Source organism: Pristiophorus japonicus, chromosome 1, assembly GCF_044704955.1.
Source record: "Pristiophorus japonicus isolate sPriJap1 chromosome 1, sPriJap1.hap1, whole genome shotgun sequence".
NCBI classification, from domain to species: domain Eukaryota; kingdom Metazoa; phylum Chordata; class Chondrichthyes; family Pristiophoridae; genus Pristiophorus; species Pristiophorus japonicus.
Window position 1 is genome coordinate 126,223,916 of NC_091977.1, and position 16,608 is coordinate 126,240,523.

Consider the following 16,608-nt stretch of genomic DNA (forward strand, 5'->3'; position numbering starts at 1 on the left):
GTCAGGAAGCAGAAAGTCGGGATAAACGGGTCCTTTTCAGAATGGCAGGCAGTGACTTGTGGGGTGCCGCAGGGCTCAGTGCTGGAACCCCAGCAATTTACAATATAAATCAATGATTTAGATGAATGAATTGAGTGTAATATCTCCAATTTTGCAGATGACACTAAGCTGGGTAGCGATGTGAGCTGTGAGGAGGATGCTAAGAGGCTGCAGGGTGACTTGGACAGGTTAGGTGAGTGGGCAAATGCATGGCAGATGCAGTATAATGAGGTTACCCACTTTGGTGGCAAAAACACGAGGCAGAATATTATCTGAATGGCGGCAGATTAGGAAAAGGCGAGGTGCAATGATACCTGGGTGTCATGGTACATCAGTCATCGAAAGTTGGCATGCAGGTACAGCAGGCCATGAAGAAGACAAATGGCATGTTGTCCTTCATAGCTAGGGGATTTGAGTATAGGAGTAGGGAAGTCTTACTGCAGTTGTACAGGGCCTTGGTGAGGCCTCACCTGGAATATTGTGTTCAGTTTTGGTCTCCTAATCTGAGGAAGGACTTTCTTGCTATTGAGGGAGTGCAGCGAAGGTTCACCAGACCAATTCCCGGGATGGCAGGGCTGACATATGAGGAGAGACTGGATCAATTGGGCCTGTATTCACTGGAGTTTAGAAGGATGAGAGGGGATCTCATAGAAAAATAAAAAATTCTGACGAGACAGGACAGGTTAGATGCAGGAAAAATGTTCCTGATGTTGGGGAAGTCCAGAACCAGGGAACACAGTCTAAGGATAAGGGGTAAGCCATTTAGGACCAAGATGGGGAGAAACTTCTTCACTCAGAGAGTTGTTAACCTGTGGAATTCTCTACCGCAGAGAGTTGTTGATGTCAGTTCATTGGATATATTCAAGAGGGAGTTAGATATGGCCCTTACGGCTAAAGAGATCAAGGGTATGGAGAGAAAGCAGGAAAGTGGTACTGAGGTGATGATCAGCCATGATCTTATTGAATGGAGGTGCAGGCTCGAAGGGCCGAATGGCCTACTCCTGCACTTATTTTCTATGTTTCTATGTTTCAATGCTTTGGCCAAGAGTAAGCCTGGCAGATCTATCTGTGGGGGACGGAATTTAGGACTTAGCCTGGAACTGCCGATTTTACCCTAAGTTCCACTGGAAGTGAGGGAAGGTGTCATTTCATGCTCTGAAATAATCCTGAGTTTATATCCTTGTATATCACAATCTCAAGTTATGTAACAAAGATTTGTATTTATTCAGCGCCTTCCACAACATAAGGATGTCCCAAAGCACTTTACAGCCAGTAAAGTACTTTTGAAATGTAGTCACCCTGTTGTAATGTAAGAAATGCGGCAGCCAATACTTCCACCCTCGCTAAGATGCAGTCATGCAAATGGTAGGTTTAGGCCAGGACAATATCATGGCCAGGATTCTCCTACACAATTCCATGCAAATGAGGGTGGATTTGTGGAAGAAAATGAAAGAAAATGCAAGCGGTAAAGTGGCTATCAACCTTTCTGATTACTTTTTGTACCTGTGCATTAGCTTTTAGTGATTAGTGTACATGGACTCTTAAATCCCTTTGCACCTCCACAGTTCATACTTTCTCATCATAAGAAGATATTCTGATTCGTCATTCTCAGATCCAAAGTGGATGACCATATTGAACTCCATTCACCATAGTTTTGCCCACTCATTTAGTCTGTCTATGCCCTTTTCTAGCTTCCTGTTCCAATCTACATAATTTACTGCGCCTTCTAACTTAGCGTAATCTGCTAATTTGTATACACAACTCTCTATTTCTTCATCCGTGCTTAGTATAGGTGATGAAAGGCTGAGACCCAGTATAGCTCCATGGGGAGCACCATTTGTCATATCTCACCAATCAGAGAACTTTTATCCCTACTCTTTGTCTCTTAGCTCTCAATAAATTATCAACCCATGTCACAAGGTTACCACCAATTCCGTGCAGTTTCATTTTTGCTAATAATCTCTTAAGTATGTATTTCAGAAAACCTGTTAACAAATGTGAACATTTGGCCTTGTCATTTCAAGCGGGGGGAAATCCTCTGCTTTGTTTTACGTAATTTATCAAAATAAATATTTATTATATTTTGCTTTAGTTATTTATTTATAAATTCAAGCAGGTGATAGGAATCCTGGAAGCAAAAAAAATGGAAATCATGCATCTAAATTAGAATTAGGCAAAATCTAGGTTTTTGCAAATCAAAGTGTTCAATTTAGTTTAGAGTTCATGAATGACACATTGTCCCACTTAATATAATGAAAATGCATGTTTTGAATTACAGTTAGATTTATGTAACTGATTCAACATGCCAATCTGTTCCCACAGTTGTGGAAACTATTCCGTGCACTAACTTCATTTCTTTCCCACCATCCATAGTCATCCAGTCCTTCCTGTGCAAACTTCTGAGACCTTCTGACGACAAAGAAAATCAGGTAGCCACTTCCAGCCAGAGTGAGGAGCACCAAGAAGTTGGCAAGAACCCGTAAGAATCTGGTTAAATGAATATTTCCTTCCTTCCGATTCTCTTGTTCTTCAAGAATGGATTCCTGTGTTTAAATTAATTTATTTTACAGTCACATGTGAATGTCCAATAAAGTATCCATCTACAAGACAAACAATTTATGTCATGCAAATCTTGGATGAATATGTTTATTTAGCTACATATTTGGGCTCAATGATCCATAAGAGTGACACAGAATGTGAAAATTCCAGGCATTCTTCCACAATTTTGTAAAAGATCTGTGCCTCATCAATAGTTAACTCAGTGTATGGATTCAGCCTGGTTTCGTGCATGGGCCAAGCATCACATACAACATAATAAATTACTTTGCGGCATGCTTGGTCTGCAGATCATCTGGTAGGATTATTTTGTTATTGCATTTTTTATTAGTAATAATTTTGGATAAAACATACAAGAAAAAGCTTTGTTCATTAATTATGAAAAAGGGATGCATAAACCAATAATCAATCAGCGGTTGTTCTTGCTGTTAGTTAAATTAAAACCAATATCTGTACTGAATACTATTAGCAATATGTGATAGATACTGATCAAGTCTGGGAAAATATGATAGGAACATAAGAACAGGAGTAGACCATTCAGCCCCTTGAGCCTGATCCACAATTCAGTTAGATCATCGCTGATCTGTGTCTTAACTCTAACTATCCACTTTGGTTCTGCAACCCTTGATACTCTTGCCTACCGAAAACCTACCAATCTCAGTTTTGAAATTTTCACTTGCCCTAGCCTCAACAGTTTTCTGGGGGAGAAAGTTCTAGATTTCCACTATCATTTGTGTGAAGAAGTATTTCATGACATCACCCTTGAACTGCCTATCTTTAATTTTATGATTATGAAAACTTGTTCTGGACTCCCTCACCAGAGGAAATAGTTTCTCTCTATCTACCCTAGCAAATTCTTTAATCATCCCTTAACCTTCTATTCTCACGTGAATACAAGCCTAGTCTATGCAATCTGTTCCTAAATTTAATCCTTTTAGGCCTGGCATTGAAAAAGATGCAAATAATGTTGTATGTTCAATCATGCAAAAATTGAAATTTGATCATTTTGTTGGGGGTAAAGTAAAATGAAAATTGTTAATTATTTACTCTAACTACATCCTATGGGATCCTAATATGAAAATAGAATTGGAAATAGTTCTGGTCAATAGTTAAATAGTAATGATAAGTGGAGGACACTAGGAACAGAAGTTCAACAGGGTCTGTCCAGGGTCTTGTTTTGCCTCTATTATTTATAACTGATAGGGAGGAGGGCACTTTTTGAAACATTGGGGGAAGAAATGATGCTTACAAACATCCAATACCATATTGGCCTTGGACATTTTTGGGGTATACAAGATGGCCACATTAAACAGCATTGGGCCCCTTGCATATGTTAATGAGGGACCTAGCATCTGTTTTAGGACCTCTCAGGGAAATTAGGCTTCCCTAAATAGAACAGGCGTAAGTACTGATCTACTCAGGTTTACCTGGTCACCACCCAAAAGATAAGTTTACATTTTTTTTAATCCATGTGAAGCAGGAGGAACAAGACTGCTCTTTCCAGTTCCACAGCACTCCTAATGGCCCCTGATGGCTGCAATTGCCCCCCCTCTTGCTGTCCTCCCCCACCTAATTTACCTGCTGCCCGTAATTTATTGAAATGAGGTCCGAGGCCCAATTCTGGGTTGGCCTTGGGACATCTGGCTCTGACACGTGCTGCATGCATGCCTAGAAAATTTCCACCACATAAAGCTTTGTACGATTGCTAATACTCAAAGACATCTGGGTGAGTTAAGTGTCCAAGCTATGGAATATCAGATAGCTTTTAATGTAAATACGTTTTCAATAACACAAATTGCAGCAAGAAACATGAAAACAGCAGTGAATGGGTGGTGATTAGTGAAGGAGGAAAAAGAAAAGGATGTAGGTGTGATCTGTCAGTATTTTCTGAAGGTATTCAATCAATCTGAGACCTGTCATCAACAATATTAATTAATAACCAGAATGTATCTTAAGGAGTTTTGATTATGTTCATTTTAACCCCATATAACTTGTTACATCACATTTACAATATTACGTGTAATACGCATGTGGCAAAAGGATACCGGTGCATTGAACAGCATTCAGAGAAGAATGACAAGGTTAACTGCATGATTTAGAACTTTTAAGGAGTCAAGTTGTTAAGTTGTGCAGAGCTGTGCTTGCTGTGACTGAAGGAAAGCAAAGGGAAAGGGGACCATGATACAGTCTATAAAATGAGATGAGGTTTAGAGAATACCGACTTTCCGGGATTATAAATGAACCATTAGTAAAATGCAGTTGGTTAGAACTGAAAAATGTGAGTTTCGGTCATACATTGGAGTTTTGTTCATTTTATCTTCAATGGTGGGAAGCAATTTCACAGAGCTACAAAGCATTTTTGGAGGTTTTACCTGTGGGCAGTTACCTTTTTCAGGCAATTGAGTAGGAGGGATAGAGTCTATGGGCCCAATTTTGGTCATGACTTGCTCCAATTCTTTTTGGAGTAAGTTGGTTTTTCTGGCATAAGTTAAAAAACGCCATTTTCCCCAATAAACTTGCTCCAGAGTAACTCAATTAAGTATGATTTTTTTTTAGTTGAGTCTTTTTTTTCAAAAGGAGGCGTTCCCAACCACTTATGCCAGTTTTGGCCATTTATGCCACTTTGGCCAGTTAAAACTTACTCCAAATCAACTTATGTCAGCGTATGTGGCCAGCTCTGAAAAACATTGCGGGCAGTTAAGAATTCGGCGCAGGTTAGTACATTTAAAGCACCAAGACTTACAAAGCACTAAACAAAGCACAAAAATAAGCATTCAATAACAAGTAAAAAATACAAAGAAGCTGAGAGAACTTGCACCAAGACTTACAAAGCACTAAACAAAGGCCAAAAAGTAATAAGCAGTTAGTTAAAAAATAAAAAATAGAAGGAAGCTGAGGACCTGCACTAAGACTTACAAAGCACTAAACAAAGCCACAAAAAGTAACAAGCAATCAATCAATAACAAATAAAAAATAGAAGTCCTACCTTTATGCCAGAAACAAGTTTTTTTTAAGTTCCCCCCCACCTTCCCATCAAAACTCTCCTCCTCCCCCCACCCCAGCCCCCCCCCCCACCCCACCCCCAATCAAAACTCTCCTCACTAAACAAAGCACAACCATCAATAAATAAAAAATAAAACTCAAGTCCTAGCTGGGCCCGGGAAGCCAGTGGGCCGGCCGACCTGTGCGGGAGGCCACTCGGCCAGGGATTGGGGCTGCGAGCATCGGGTCCTGCTCACAGCCCACAGGACACGCGGGGAGGGCGAGGAGCATGCGCGCAGACTCCACTGCGCATGCGCGCAGCTGCCAGCAGTGTTTTCTGCACTGTGCTGTTGCTCCATCCCCCACTGCACTATGAACACCATGCTGGGACACCGGAGACTCGGCCATTTCCAGCGCGCAAAGTCGCCGCATTTAGGGTAAGTGCACTGATAAAAGGGGTTGGGGAAAATTGGGCCCTATGACAGGGCAAATTACATGATCTGCGAAGGTCATGGACTTGGTATTACATATAGCCTTTTCTTCTTCCACACTTATGCTCTTATGTTAACCAGCACCACGGACTATAAACATATACAGATGAATTAAACAATTTACACCAACTATAGATACACTTTAATACTTATTGTATGGAGCATTGCTAAAATCTGTTCACCAAATAGAATAATTTGAACTCTGAAGTAATATGTTAAGTACTAATATTCACCAATGGATTTTTATAAACCTATAGATGACAACTGCAAAGTAATGCAGTACCTTAAAGCTGGTAGTGATGGAAGCAAACTTATTATCTGCAGTTTCTGCGTTGCCAATCAAGTAGTCCCAGCTTGTAAACATCTTCCAACTAAAGTTAAAACTTGTGTCGTCTCCGCCACCCTCCTCATTCGCATTGCTTGCCATTCTGAGAAGTACATGGAAGTGTTATAGCATTATCTTAATGCTGTACTGTAGCTCATTCTCTAAGAAACAAAAAGTATGCCACTAGGTGATGTAACACTGTCTAGCCATTACTAGCTGCTAGGTATTCAGAGGTAGTTTAGATACTACAGGGTTAAAGTAAGACCACACTTCCTCCATTAACTTTACTTCATTTAATTTGTGATGTGCTAATACAGAGAGAGAATAGAAAAACACACAGAACAAATGTACCCTCCTGGGGGTTCGCATGCAGTGACTTATGAAATGCCAAATATCCCACAGAAGAATCGCTTCACCAAGGAGGCTGTTACTGAGCTATGGCACCTACTGAGCCACAATTCGAGCATCAAACCTGGGCAGGAACAACATTGTGGGGGTGGGGGGGGGGGATTTTAACCCCAAAAAACAGGTGGGTTGAGGTTGAGTGGGAGGTTAAAGTGTTAAAAAAACTGGATCCCAAACCTAACCCTTTTTCAAGCCGCCCACTTCTGGTTTTAATGGAGGCAGGGGCGGGGAGCATGCAGCCAACCTGCTCCCGGGAGGCGGGTGACCCACTAAAAAATTACAATGAGGCTGCCCAGCAATAGATGCACAAAGCTGCATTGTGTTGAATTTCCTTCCAGTTTTCCCTTCCTGTGGGAAATGCACTTCCCTTCTTCTCCGTAGTGATATAGATGAGGTTAACAACTCTGAGATGTGGGGACAGCGAGTGTAAATCTGTCTCAGTAATCTATTTGTGTTGCATGTGCTGCACCATCTCCTCAATCTTTCACAAAGTTGGACATTTTCCAGGGAGTAGGGGAGGAACAGCATGATGGGATTGAAGCACCACCTTATATCATCTTTGTCCTCTTGGATGCAAAGATTCAGGGGAGGGCCTACAAGGGCAGAAAGCTGACTGTTTACAATTTTAAAAAAATACATTTTTATTTTCAATAAAAAGGATAAAATTGTTCTTTGTCATTTTAGTGGGAAAAAATATCATGGTCAACTCAATTAAATTATCAGCTAATGGTCACCAAACATCAAAGTGTTCCAGTAGAATATATTTAAATGCCAGATTATGAATCCTTGATCCCACTCAAACCATTAAAATAAATTGAATAAATGGTGACCGTGATATTCCTCTCTGTGATGCCTGGGATCATTCCTTTCTGAGATGCTGTGGAGCAGAAAAAGAGGCGGAGACCTGCTTCATTGGGTCTCTTTTACATTGCCCAGAAATTTCCAGCATTTTCTCAGAGGTAGGACCTGGCTCTTCAAATATAACATGCACAGGACAAGGGCAGCACAGAAAATGAGACATTCGGGGGTTTACTCATCCTTCACTTCACTTTCCTCCATCTTTGCTGAAGGAGGCCCAGATGCAGGGGTGTTGAAGAAGCTGTCAATGGCCTTGCAACTGGGCCCATTCGAATTGCAACAAGGCAGGGGATACTTGAGACGGTAAGTCCTACTTTGTTTTACAACCTTTTCATTGATCTTTGGGCCTAGAGGTCTGCTCACTGTCCTTTTCCAACAACAGCCAGAACGTACCAAGCCCACCAGTCAGTTGCACAGCTATAGGTCTCTCAGGTGCGGCTGCATTTGTGTTACAAGCACAATGCCATGACAGGGCATGAGCCTGCAATAGAGGCCATGCTGAAGATCTAGCTCACCAAATTAAGCCATTTTAAGGCCTCGACAGACACACCTCACTTTGGATGGACTGTGTCTGTCAGATACATGGGCAATGGGGAGAAGGATGATTAGGGCAAGCGTCTCAGCAGTGTTGATGCATTGACTTGCATGGATTTTTTTCAATTATGAGAAAACACTTCCTAACTCTCAGCCACTGAGGAAATATTTAGCAAAATAAGACACTAAAATAGTGGTGTAATGTCACCAGAAAATGTTAACGCATTAATTCTCCTGCTTACTGCAGCTCTGAGAAGTCCAAAAATCTGTTATAAAACTTGAGTATAAAGTCATAACAATCTGCAGTTTATTTGTTCAAGTCATCACTAAAGGAGCTTATACAGCTGCAGTTAAAGCAAAAGCTGATTAGACTTTACTGAATATAATGACCCAGAAAAGAGCCCCACAGAATGCCACTTGTCACTACACCCACTCATACCCCCCTCCCTCCCGCGCGCCTCCCCCCCACCCCCCGCACAACTCAGCTTATATATCACTCTTTGTTTTCTATACTTTGCGTTTTCAAACCACCTAACCAAATTGCCATTTAATTCATGAACAGTAATCTTTAAAGAGCATAAGAAAGCATAACATCAGAAAAGATCATCATGCAAAGCTCGAGAATGGAGATCCATTTGCTGAACTCCACTATTCAATCCAGCTGTTTCACTAACCCATTTGGGCAGATTGAATATACTGATCCCTAATTATAACAGTAGATATTAGAAAAACCACAGTATTAGATTCAAGACATGTTAGTTATTCTTAAATGCATTAAAATTCATTTTCAATAAGAAAAAAACAGGTGAAATCAGGAATGACTTGTTGCTTAGAATGTTATGATGCTGATCTACAGTTATAACAATAAACTGATAGCGCTGGACTGGCTTGAAAAAATTTCCCCAAGGTGATGCTGACATACAATTCAAGTTTGCAGTACTTATTTTCCTTGGACGATCAGCATTATCTCATAGTCCTACATCTCTCTCATCTGGAGGGAGGAGAGCATGCCGGGTGATCTCAGAGATGCAGTGATCGTGACCATCTTTAAAAAAGGGGACAAGTCCGACTGCGGTAACTACAGAGGAATCTCCCTGCTATCAGCCACTGGGAAAGTTGTCGCTAGAGTCCTCCTCAACCGTCTTCTCCCTGTGGCCAAGAAGCTCCTCCCGGAGTCACAGTGCGGATATCGTCCCCTACGGGGCACAACGGACATGATTTTTGCAGCGCGACAGCTGCAGGAAAAATGCAGGGAGCAGCGCCAGCCCTTATACATGGCCTTCTTCGACCTTACAAAGGCCTTTGACACTGTCAACCACGAGAGTCTATGGTATGTCCTCCTCCGTTTCGGATGTCCCCAAAAGTTCGTCAACATCCTCCGCCTGCTCCACGACGATATGCAGGCCATGATCCTTTACAATGGATCCATTACAGACCCAATACACGTCCGGACCGGGGTCAAACAGGGCTGCGTCATCGCCCCAACCCTCTTCTCAATCTTCCTCGCTGCCATGCTCCACCTCACAGTCAATAAGCTCCCCGCTGGAGTGGAACTAAATTACAGAACCAGTGGGAAGCTGTTCAACCTTCACCGTCTCCAGGCCAGGTCCAAGACCACCCCAACCTCTGTCGTCGAGTACGCGGATGACGCCTGCGTTTGCGCACTTACAGAGGCTGAACTCCAGGACATAGTTGACATATTTACTGAGGGGCGTACAAAAGCATGGGCTTTACACTAAACATCCGTAAGACAAAGGTCCTCCACCAGCTTGTCCTCGCCGCACAGCACTGCCCCCCAGTCATCAAGATCCACGGCGCGGCCCTGGACAACGTGGATCATTTCCCATACCTCAGGAGCCTCTTATCAACAAAAGCAGACATTGATGAGGAGATTCAACACCACCTCCAGTGCGCCAGTGCAGTCTTCGGCCGCCTGAGGAAAAGAGTGTTCAAAGACCAGGCCCTCAAATCTACCACCAAGCTCATGGTCTACAGGGCTGTAGTAATACCCGCCCTCCTGTATGGCTCGGAGACATGGACCATATACAGTAGACACCTCAAGTTGCTGGAGAAATACGACCAACTATGCCTCCGCAAGATCTTACAAATCCCCTGGGAGGACAGATGCACCAACATTAGCATCCTCGACCAGGCCAACATCCCCAGCATTGAAGCACTGACCACACTTGATCAGCTCCGCTGGGCAGACCACATTGTCTGCATGCCAAACACGAGACTCCCAAAGCAAGCGCTCTACTCAGAACTCCTTCATGGCAAACGAGCCAAAGGTGGACAGAGGAAATGTTATAAGGACACCCTCAAAGCCTCCCTTATAAAGTGCAACATCCCCACCGACACCTGGGAGTCCCTGGCCAAAGACCGCCCTAAGTGGAGGAAGTGCATCCGGGAGGGTGCTGAGCGCCTCGAGTCTCATCGTCGAGTGCATGCAGAAAACAAGCGCAGAAGCGGAAAGAACGTGCGGCAAACCTGTCCCACCCTCCCTTACCCTCAATGACTGTCTGTCCCAACTGTGGCAGGGACTGTGGCTCTCGTATTGGACTGTTCAGCCACCTAAGGATTCATTCTAAGAGTGGAAGTAAGTCTTCCTCGATTCCGAGGGACTGCCTATGATGATGATAGTCCAGTAGTATTTTCTGAATGAACGCTGTGCAATAGATACAGTTTAAATTTATAAATATATATATTTATTTTCTTTTTATATACTCAGTGCATTGAAAAACTAAGTGAATTCAAAGCATTATACTGTGACAGTCAGAACTAAGTGGCAGGAATGTTCCACTTGATTCATTAATGATATGCACATATCAGTGTTGTAATCAGGACTCATGGTTAGAAATGTGATTTCCATGCATTAGTGAGCCATATGCTCTCACCAGTGCCGCTCCATACTAATCTTTTGTTATACAATTTTTTTTTCAGCTTATTTTTTTTTAAGTCAGAAGAAGCAGGTACCAGTGATTTAGTGGAATGGTGGTAGCTGCAATATATAATTGTATTAATGTGGTTGAAAGATGCTGCTGTCAGGTTATACTAAATTTCTTCTAAATCAGTGCCAATGTTAAACCAACTGCTGAGGGAGCATCATTTAGACCAATTGGCAAAGTGACCAATTTGGCACCTGTGATTTGATTGGATTATAGTGCACATTGGATCATGGCCGGGATTTGTGTCAATCTGATTTCTTTGTATCATCATAACCAAGACAGAAATTACTGGTAATGGGGTTAGCTCTACTACAGCTACTGGTTTTCTCAATATTTTTTTCCCAGTTCTCAGAAAATGATAGGGATGATGGAAACAGCCTCAATTCCAATTGTCAGTTTGGTTCGACCTGATTTGACCCCAGTCCATTAAATACCAATCCCAAACTACAATCATTATTGTCACAGTTGGGGCTGATAGAAACATAAAGCTCAGATCATTTCTTTGTCAGTTTGCTGTTTTCATTTTTAAAGCAAATACAGAATTCCACTGCTTTTCATGAAATCTTGTTGCATAAAACTAGACAGGCTTGGGTTGATTTGAGATTTTGGTCTAATGCTGCACACACCTCTAATATTTAAATGCTACAGTGCTCACTCCTAATATACAAATGGTATTACACTTATCCCAATATTCAGATGATATGTTGTTCACTCATAATGTCAACCAAGTTCACATTATTGCAAAAAATCATCAATAACATTTTCCACGGTGTCTATGGTTTATTAAAATACCATTTTAATCCAATTGCATCATTGTGCTTATTTAAGATAAACAATACAATAATTACAGGCTGTGTGGAATATTGAACTAGCTCGAGCCTTTTGACAAGGAAAGAGATAACAAAAGTCTAACCAGGAAGATGGAACTTACGTTCTAATCACCACCATGAAGCTGTATCCTATTGTACCAACTCCTGTCAGGAAGTAGCCCAAGGGTAGCCTGAACTTCAGCCATCCAATTGACCGTTGGTGATTATAGTAACCATAGAAAAGGACAGAATATTGTGCATAGCCCTGGCAAAATTATAAAGATTTTTTTAAAGCGTTATTCTTCACAAAAAAATAATGTCAGAAAATTAGGTGGTCTAAAGTCTACATTTATCTTACTATGAACTAAAACGTTAAAATAATGATCTTGTATTCTGGCACATGTCTTCTTCACAGCGGTTGTCCTAACAAGAATTAAACTTACTCCAAAATCCCACAATGTGGCAAAATTCATGGCTGAGTGTTGCTCACTCTTTGGAACGGTTTTTCTAGGCATGCTACCATACGGCTTTCCCATCAGAGCCTAAAGTCAAAATATGAAAATATTGAAACCATTCTTTAGAAAGTGAGAAACGTCAATTGCACATAAACATTCATAATTAATATTACAACCTCAACAATTAATAATTACCATGGGAATGTCTGTCTTTTAAGGGTAAATGTCAAAACTTCTTTGCTGCACAGCAATACTTAATCAAGATAGTAAGTGACGCAGATGAAGTTAATAATCCCAAAGCGATATAGGTTTGATGTATCTTGCTCAAGTTCTAATTTTGGATTTAATCCTTTCTTAAGTAGTGTCCCTAGCAATAGGTTTCTACAGCAGCAATTTCCTCAGCTGTTGCCCCAATTAGTTGCTGTAACTTCAGCAGAAGTTTGGCAAAAACCCCAATACATAAATGGAGTTTCCACTGATCTTCTGCCGAAGTTATAGCAGCCATTCAGGAGAGCCCTGGAGGAAATTCCTGCACTAGTCTTTAATGAGAGCTAGTTTTTCTTTGCTAAAAAAAGCACAAAGCAAAAGGTCAGACCTCACTTTAGATGTTGTGCGACTCCAGTCTCTAGACAACCAGAGTTTAGGGCCAGATTTTTACCAGCACTGCGAGTTCATGTTTGAAGGCGGGTCAGCTAACAAAATGGCAGTGATTGACAGCGGGGTGGAAGTCTGATCTGAACCCACCTCCATGTCAGTTTCCCAAGTGTGTCTGCCTGTGCTTCGCAGATCTGACACCAATCGGTGGGGGAGCCAATTCAAATCATTAACAGTTTGTTTAAAGGTATTTAAAAAGCATTTTATTGGGTACTTAACATTTTTCCACCTTTTTTACGAGGTTCCCGGTGCTCGAAGATCACATCGGGTTCTGAATGACTCTCCATTGCTGTGAATAATTGACAGCTGCAAAGGTGGTATAAAAGCTACCACTTCCCAGCTGTTCAATTTCCAATCTTAGAAGCTGCAGCCTTCAGGATTTGGAATACGCTTTTCAGCTTTATGGAGGTTTGAAGTGTTTGGAGTGAACTCTCTATCCAATGTCACCTCCTTGGAGCAACCTCTCTCAGCATTGACAGATTGCTTCTATCATCCCACCTTCAGCTGTCATCTATTCCAGCAGCATCAGTGCCCTTGAAAAATCTCCCCTTGGTCCTCAGAATCCCACCACGGTCATCCCCACCAACAACGCCAACCTGCTTCGCAATTATCTGCTGCTGTTCAGGATGCAGGGTATCAGCATATGACCACATTGCTGCCCAAGACACCAGGGATGGCCTCACCATGGCCAGATTGACTTCACTTGACGCTGTACACCCAGAGTATACTGTTATGTCTCGCCATTCACTGCAACTCACTAAATCACTTCCAAAGTTGCACACAGATCTGTCCAAGAAGGCAAAGTGTTGAAAATAAAGATTTCAATGTTTGACAACACATCAACATAAACTTTACATGAACACTGGCTAAAAGACCCAAGTATCTACCCTTGTGTGTTGTTGGTTGGTATGATTGGACAAGGATGAGGGTGAGTGTGAGGGGTGGCTAGTGAGATGGAGATGTGATAATGTAGATAGAGAGAGAGGGATGGGTGGAGGTGCAAGGTAAGTTAGTGTGAGTAAGGATGTGCAGGAGTAGGGTAGGGAAGGCAGAGTAATGGAGATGTGATGAGTGGCACAATAGGATGAGGTTAATTGTGGCTTTGCAGTAACATTTCATGATCTACTGTGATCATTGAAAGATTTGTGCCACTGCAGCCAAGTTCTCCTGCTGACATCCCTGCTTGTGCCCTCTTGTACAATGTGCAACCAGGCTACATGGTTTTTTGGGGAGGTCTCTTCTGCCCATGGGAAGGGAAGAGAACCAACCTGCATGTTGTGACTCCCTCTATTAGCATATGGAGAGAATCATGGGAGAGTCTGGGTGCAGCCATGCATCTTTGTGCAGTGCTTGTCCGTGTTTGCAGTGCCTTAATAGTGAAGAACACTGACGGTACAACTGTCAAAATGAATGTGCACATGGTCCCTTTAAGGAAACCGGCTGATGACGCATCATCAAATGACGTCATCAGAGCCGCTTCCTTTTAATTTCACCGGGAACTTCGCAGGACAGGCTTAACAAGCCCAATCAGGTGAAAGTCGTGAGGGGAGCTGACATGGAGCCAGGAGCGGGGTCGCAGCCTGCCCGCCTCTCTCCTGACCTGGTAGGAAAAATCGAGTCCGAGACGTGCAATCCAGTCCTGAATACCTGAGTAGGAAAAAGGTTCAAGGGGGGAAAGCCCCTCTGAAGTCCCTCTGAATTTAAAAGCAGTAGAAGGCAAACATATAAGCCCCGATTTTAATCTGGGTGGAGAGGCAAGCATGGGTTCAGCGAGGCAAACAGTGGGGTCTCAACCCGACTCACTGGCATGTCGCTCAAGCCATTTGAACTCCAAGACCTCATGAACACTGTCTAGGTCCAACTCTGGGCTGAACCAGACGGCAAAGACTGGTAGGTGGGAATGAGACTGCCACCAGAGACTAGTGGAAACAGTCGCTGGCAGTCAGCTAATTGGATCAGTAGGGCTCCTGACAAATTTTTGTTAGGTAATGGTATACTGCCATTTGTTCATTATCACTGAGTCAATCTCCTGGAACCTATATTTTGAACACTGTGTTTTTGGACAGATCTGTGTGCATCTATGGAAGTGGCTAAGTGAGTTGCAGTGATTGGCGAGACATAACAGTATCCCCGCCATGCTGATGTGTGTGAAAGGAATATCTTGGCCATTGTAGGAATGCCTTATGGTGTTGGTGTGGGGTGGTGCCAACCTGGTGCATCATGTGGCAGCCAGGGTGTACAGCATCAAGTGAAGTAAATATGGCCATGGTGAGGCCATCCCTGGCCTCCCGGGCAGCAATATGGTCGGATCCTGATGCCCTGTGCAGCATCAGTTAATTGCGGAGAAGGTTGATGTTATTGTTGGTGCTGCTGATGTGCCTGGTACTACTGGTGTTGGGGATGATCATGTTGGGATTCTGAGGACCAAGGTGAGGTAGTTTCAAGGGCACCGATGCTGATGTAATGGATGGCAGATGAACCTGAGATGACAGAAGCAATCTGTCAATGGTGAGAGAGGTTGTTCCAATGAGGTGACACTGGATAAAGAGATTGCTCCAAATACTTGCAACCTGCATAATGCTCAATCTGTCTTCCAAATGCAACAAGCAACAGTTTCTGAGCTCGGAAAGTGAACAGCTGTGAGATGGGAACTTTTATAACACAATTCCAGCTGTCAAGTAATGAGATGATTCCATGGCCATTCAACTCCCGCCTTGCTTATCTAACGTGATCCCCAAGCAATATGGACCCCGTGGGCAAACTGGTAAACTCTGAAGGTGAGCTGGAAAAAGTTCTTAATCCTCGGATTACAAGGTCATAATGACCTGAATTGCCTCCCCCACTGCTGCGTGTCAGGTCTGTTCAGCGCTGACAGACCCGACATTTGGGAAAGGCGCTTGGCGGCAGGTTGACAGCGGGGTCCTAACCCGCTGCAAAAATATATATTTCCCACCCGACCTGCCACCAATTGTGCCCACTGACCACCCCCCCTCCCCCCCCTGCCAATCTCTAGAAAAATCCAGATCCATCTATCAAATCATTCTTGATCTAACACAGAACCACTACACTAGCAAACCTGCAAGGGCTACCATGTTACAACAAAAGTAAAAACAAGATTAAACACAATAATATTGTGGTACTTTATCTGTGTACATCTAGTTTATGGTATTTGAGATAAAAGTCTGATTTGTAAGACATGTAATTTACATTTGTAAATAAGGTATGATTAGAACATTTCATCTTCTAGACCATAGTGCAGTAATCTTTGCATTCATTCAAATTGCACAAGGCCGTCCCTGCCAGATCTTTCAGGATCATTCCTTCATTTCAAATTCAAGGTGATCTCACAGCCTCAATCAGGCCTGGCACTGGGAGCCTACCAAAGGAGATGTCAGGCGATCCAATGCGTCATCAGTCTTTAAACGTATGTGCACCACAATTAAACGGATGTGGCTACTTAAAGCTAATTGTCAGCATATGATTTTCCTGAAGGTTGTAAAGGGTTTTACATTTTTTCAGCCTTTCTAAAGGCATTATTGATCAAAATAAGTGTCT

At 42.6% G+C, this 16,608-nt stretch overlaps 1 protein-coding gene across 1 annotated transcript in view; it reads right to left on the minus strand.

The window, feature by feature from the left end:
- Positions 1 to 16,608, minus strand: part of tmc1 (transmembrane channel-like 1) — a 166,792-nt gene that overhangs the window by 47,625 nt on the left and 102,559 nt on the right. Inside the window, exons 10-13 of the mRNA XM_070871036.1 lie at positions 12,388 to 12,486; positions 12,067 to 12,209; positions 6,352 to 6,496; positions 2,388 to 2,582 (exon numbers count right to left, since the gene is read on the minus strand). Coding sequence (XP_070727137.1) covers positions 2,388 to 2,582; positions 6,352 to 6,496; positions 12,067 to 12,209; positions 12,388 to 12,486 — 582 coding nt within the window. The remainder of the gene's footprint in view (positions 1 to 2,387; positions 2,583 to 6,351; positions 6,497 to 12,066; positions 12,210 to 12,387; positions 12,487 to 16,608) is intronic.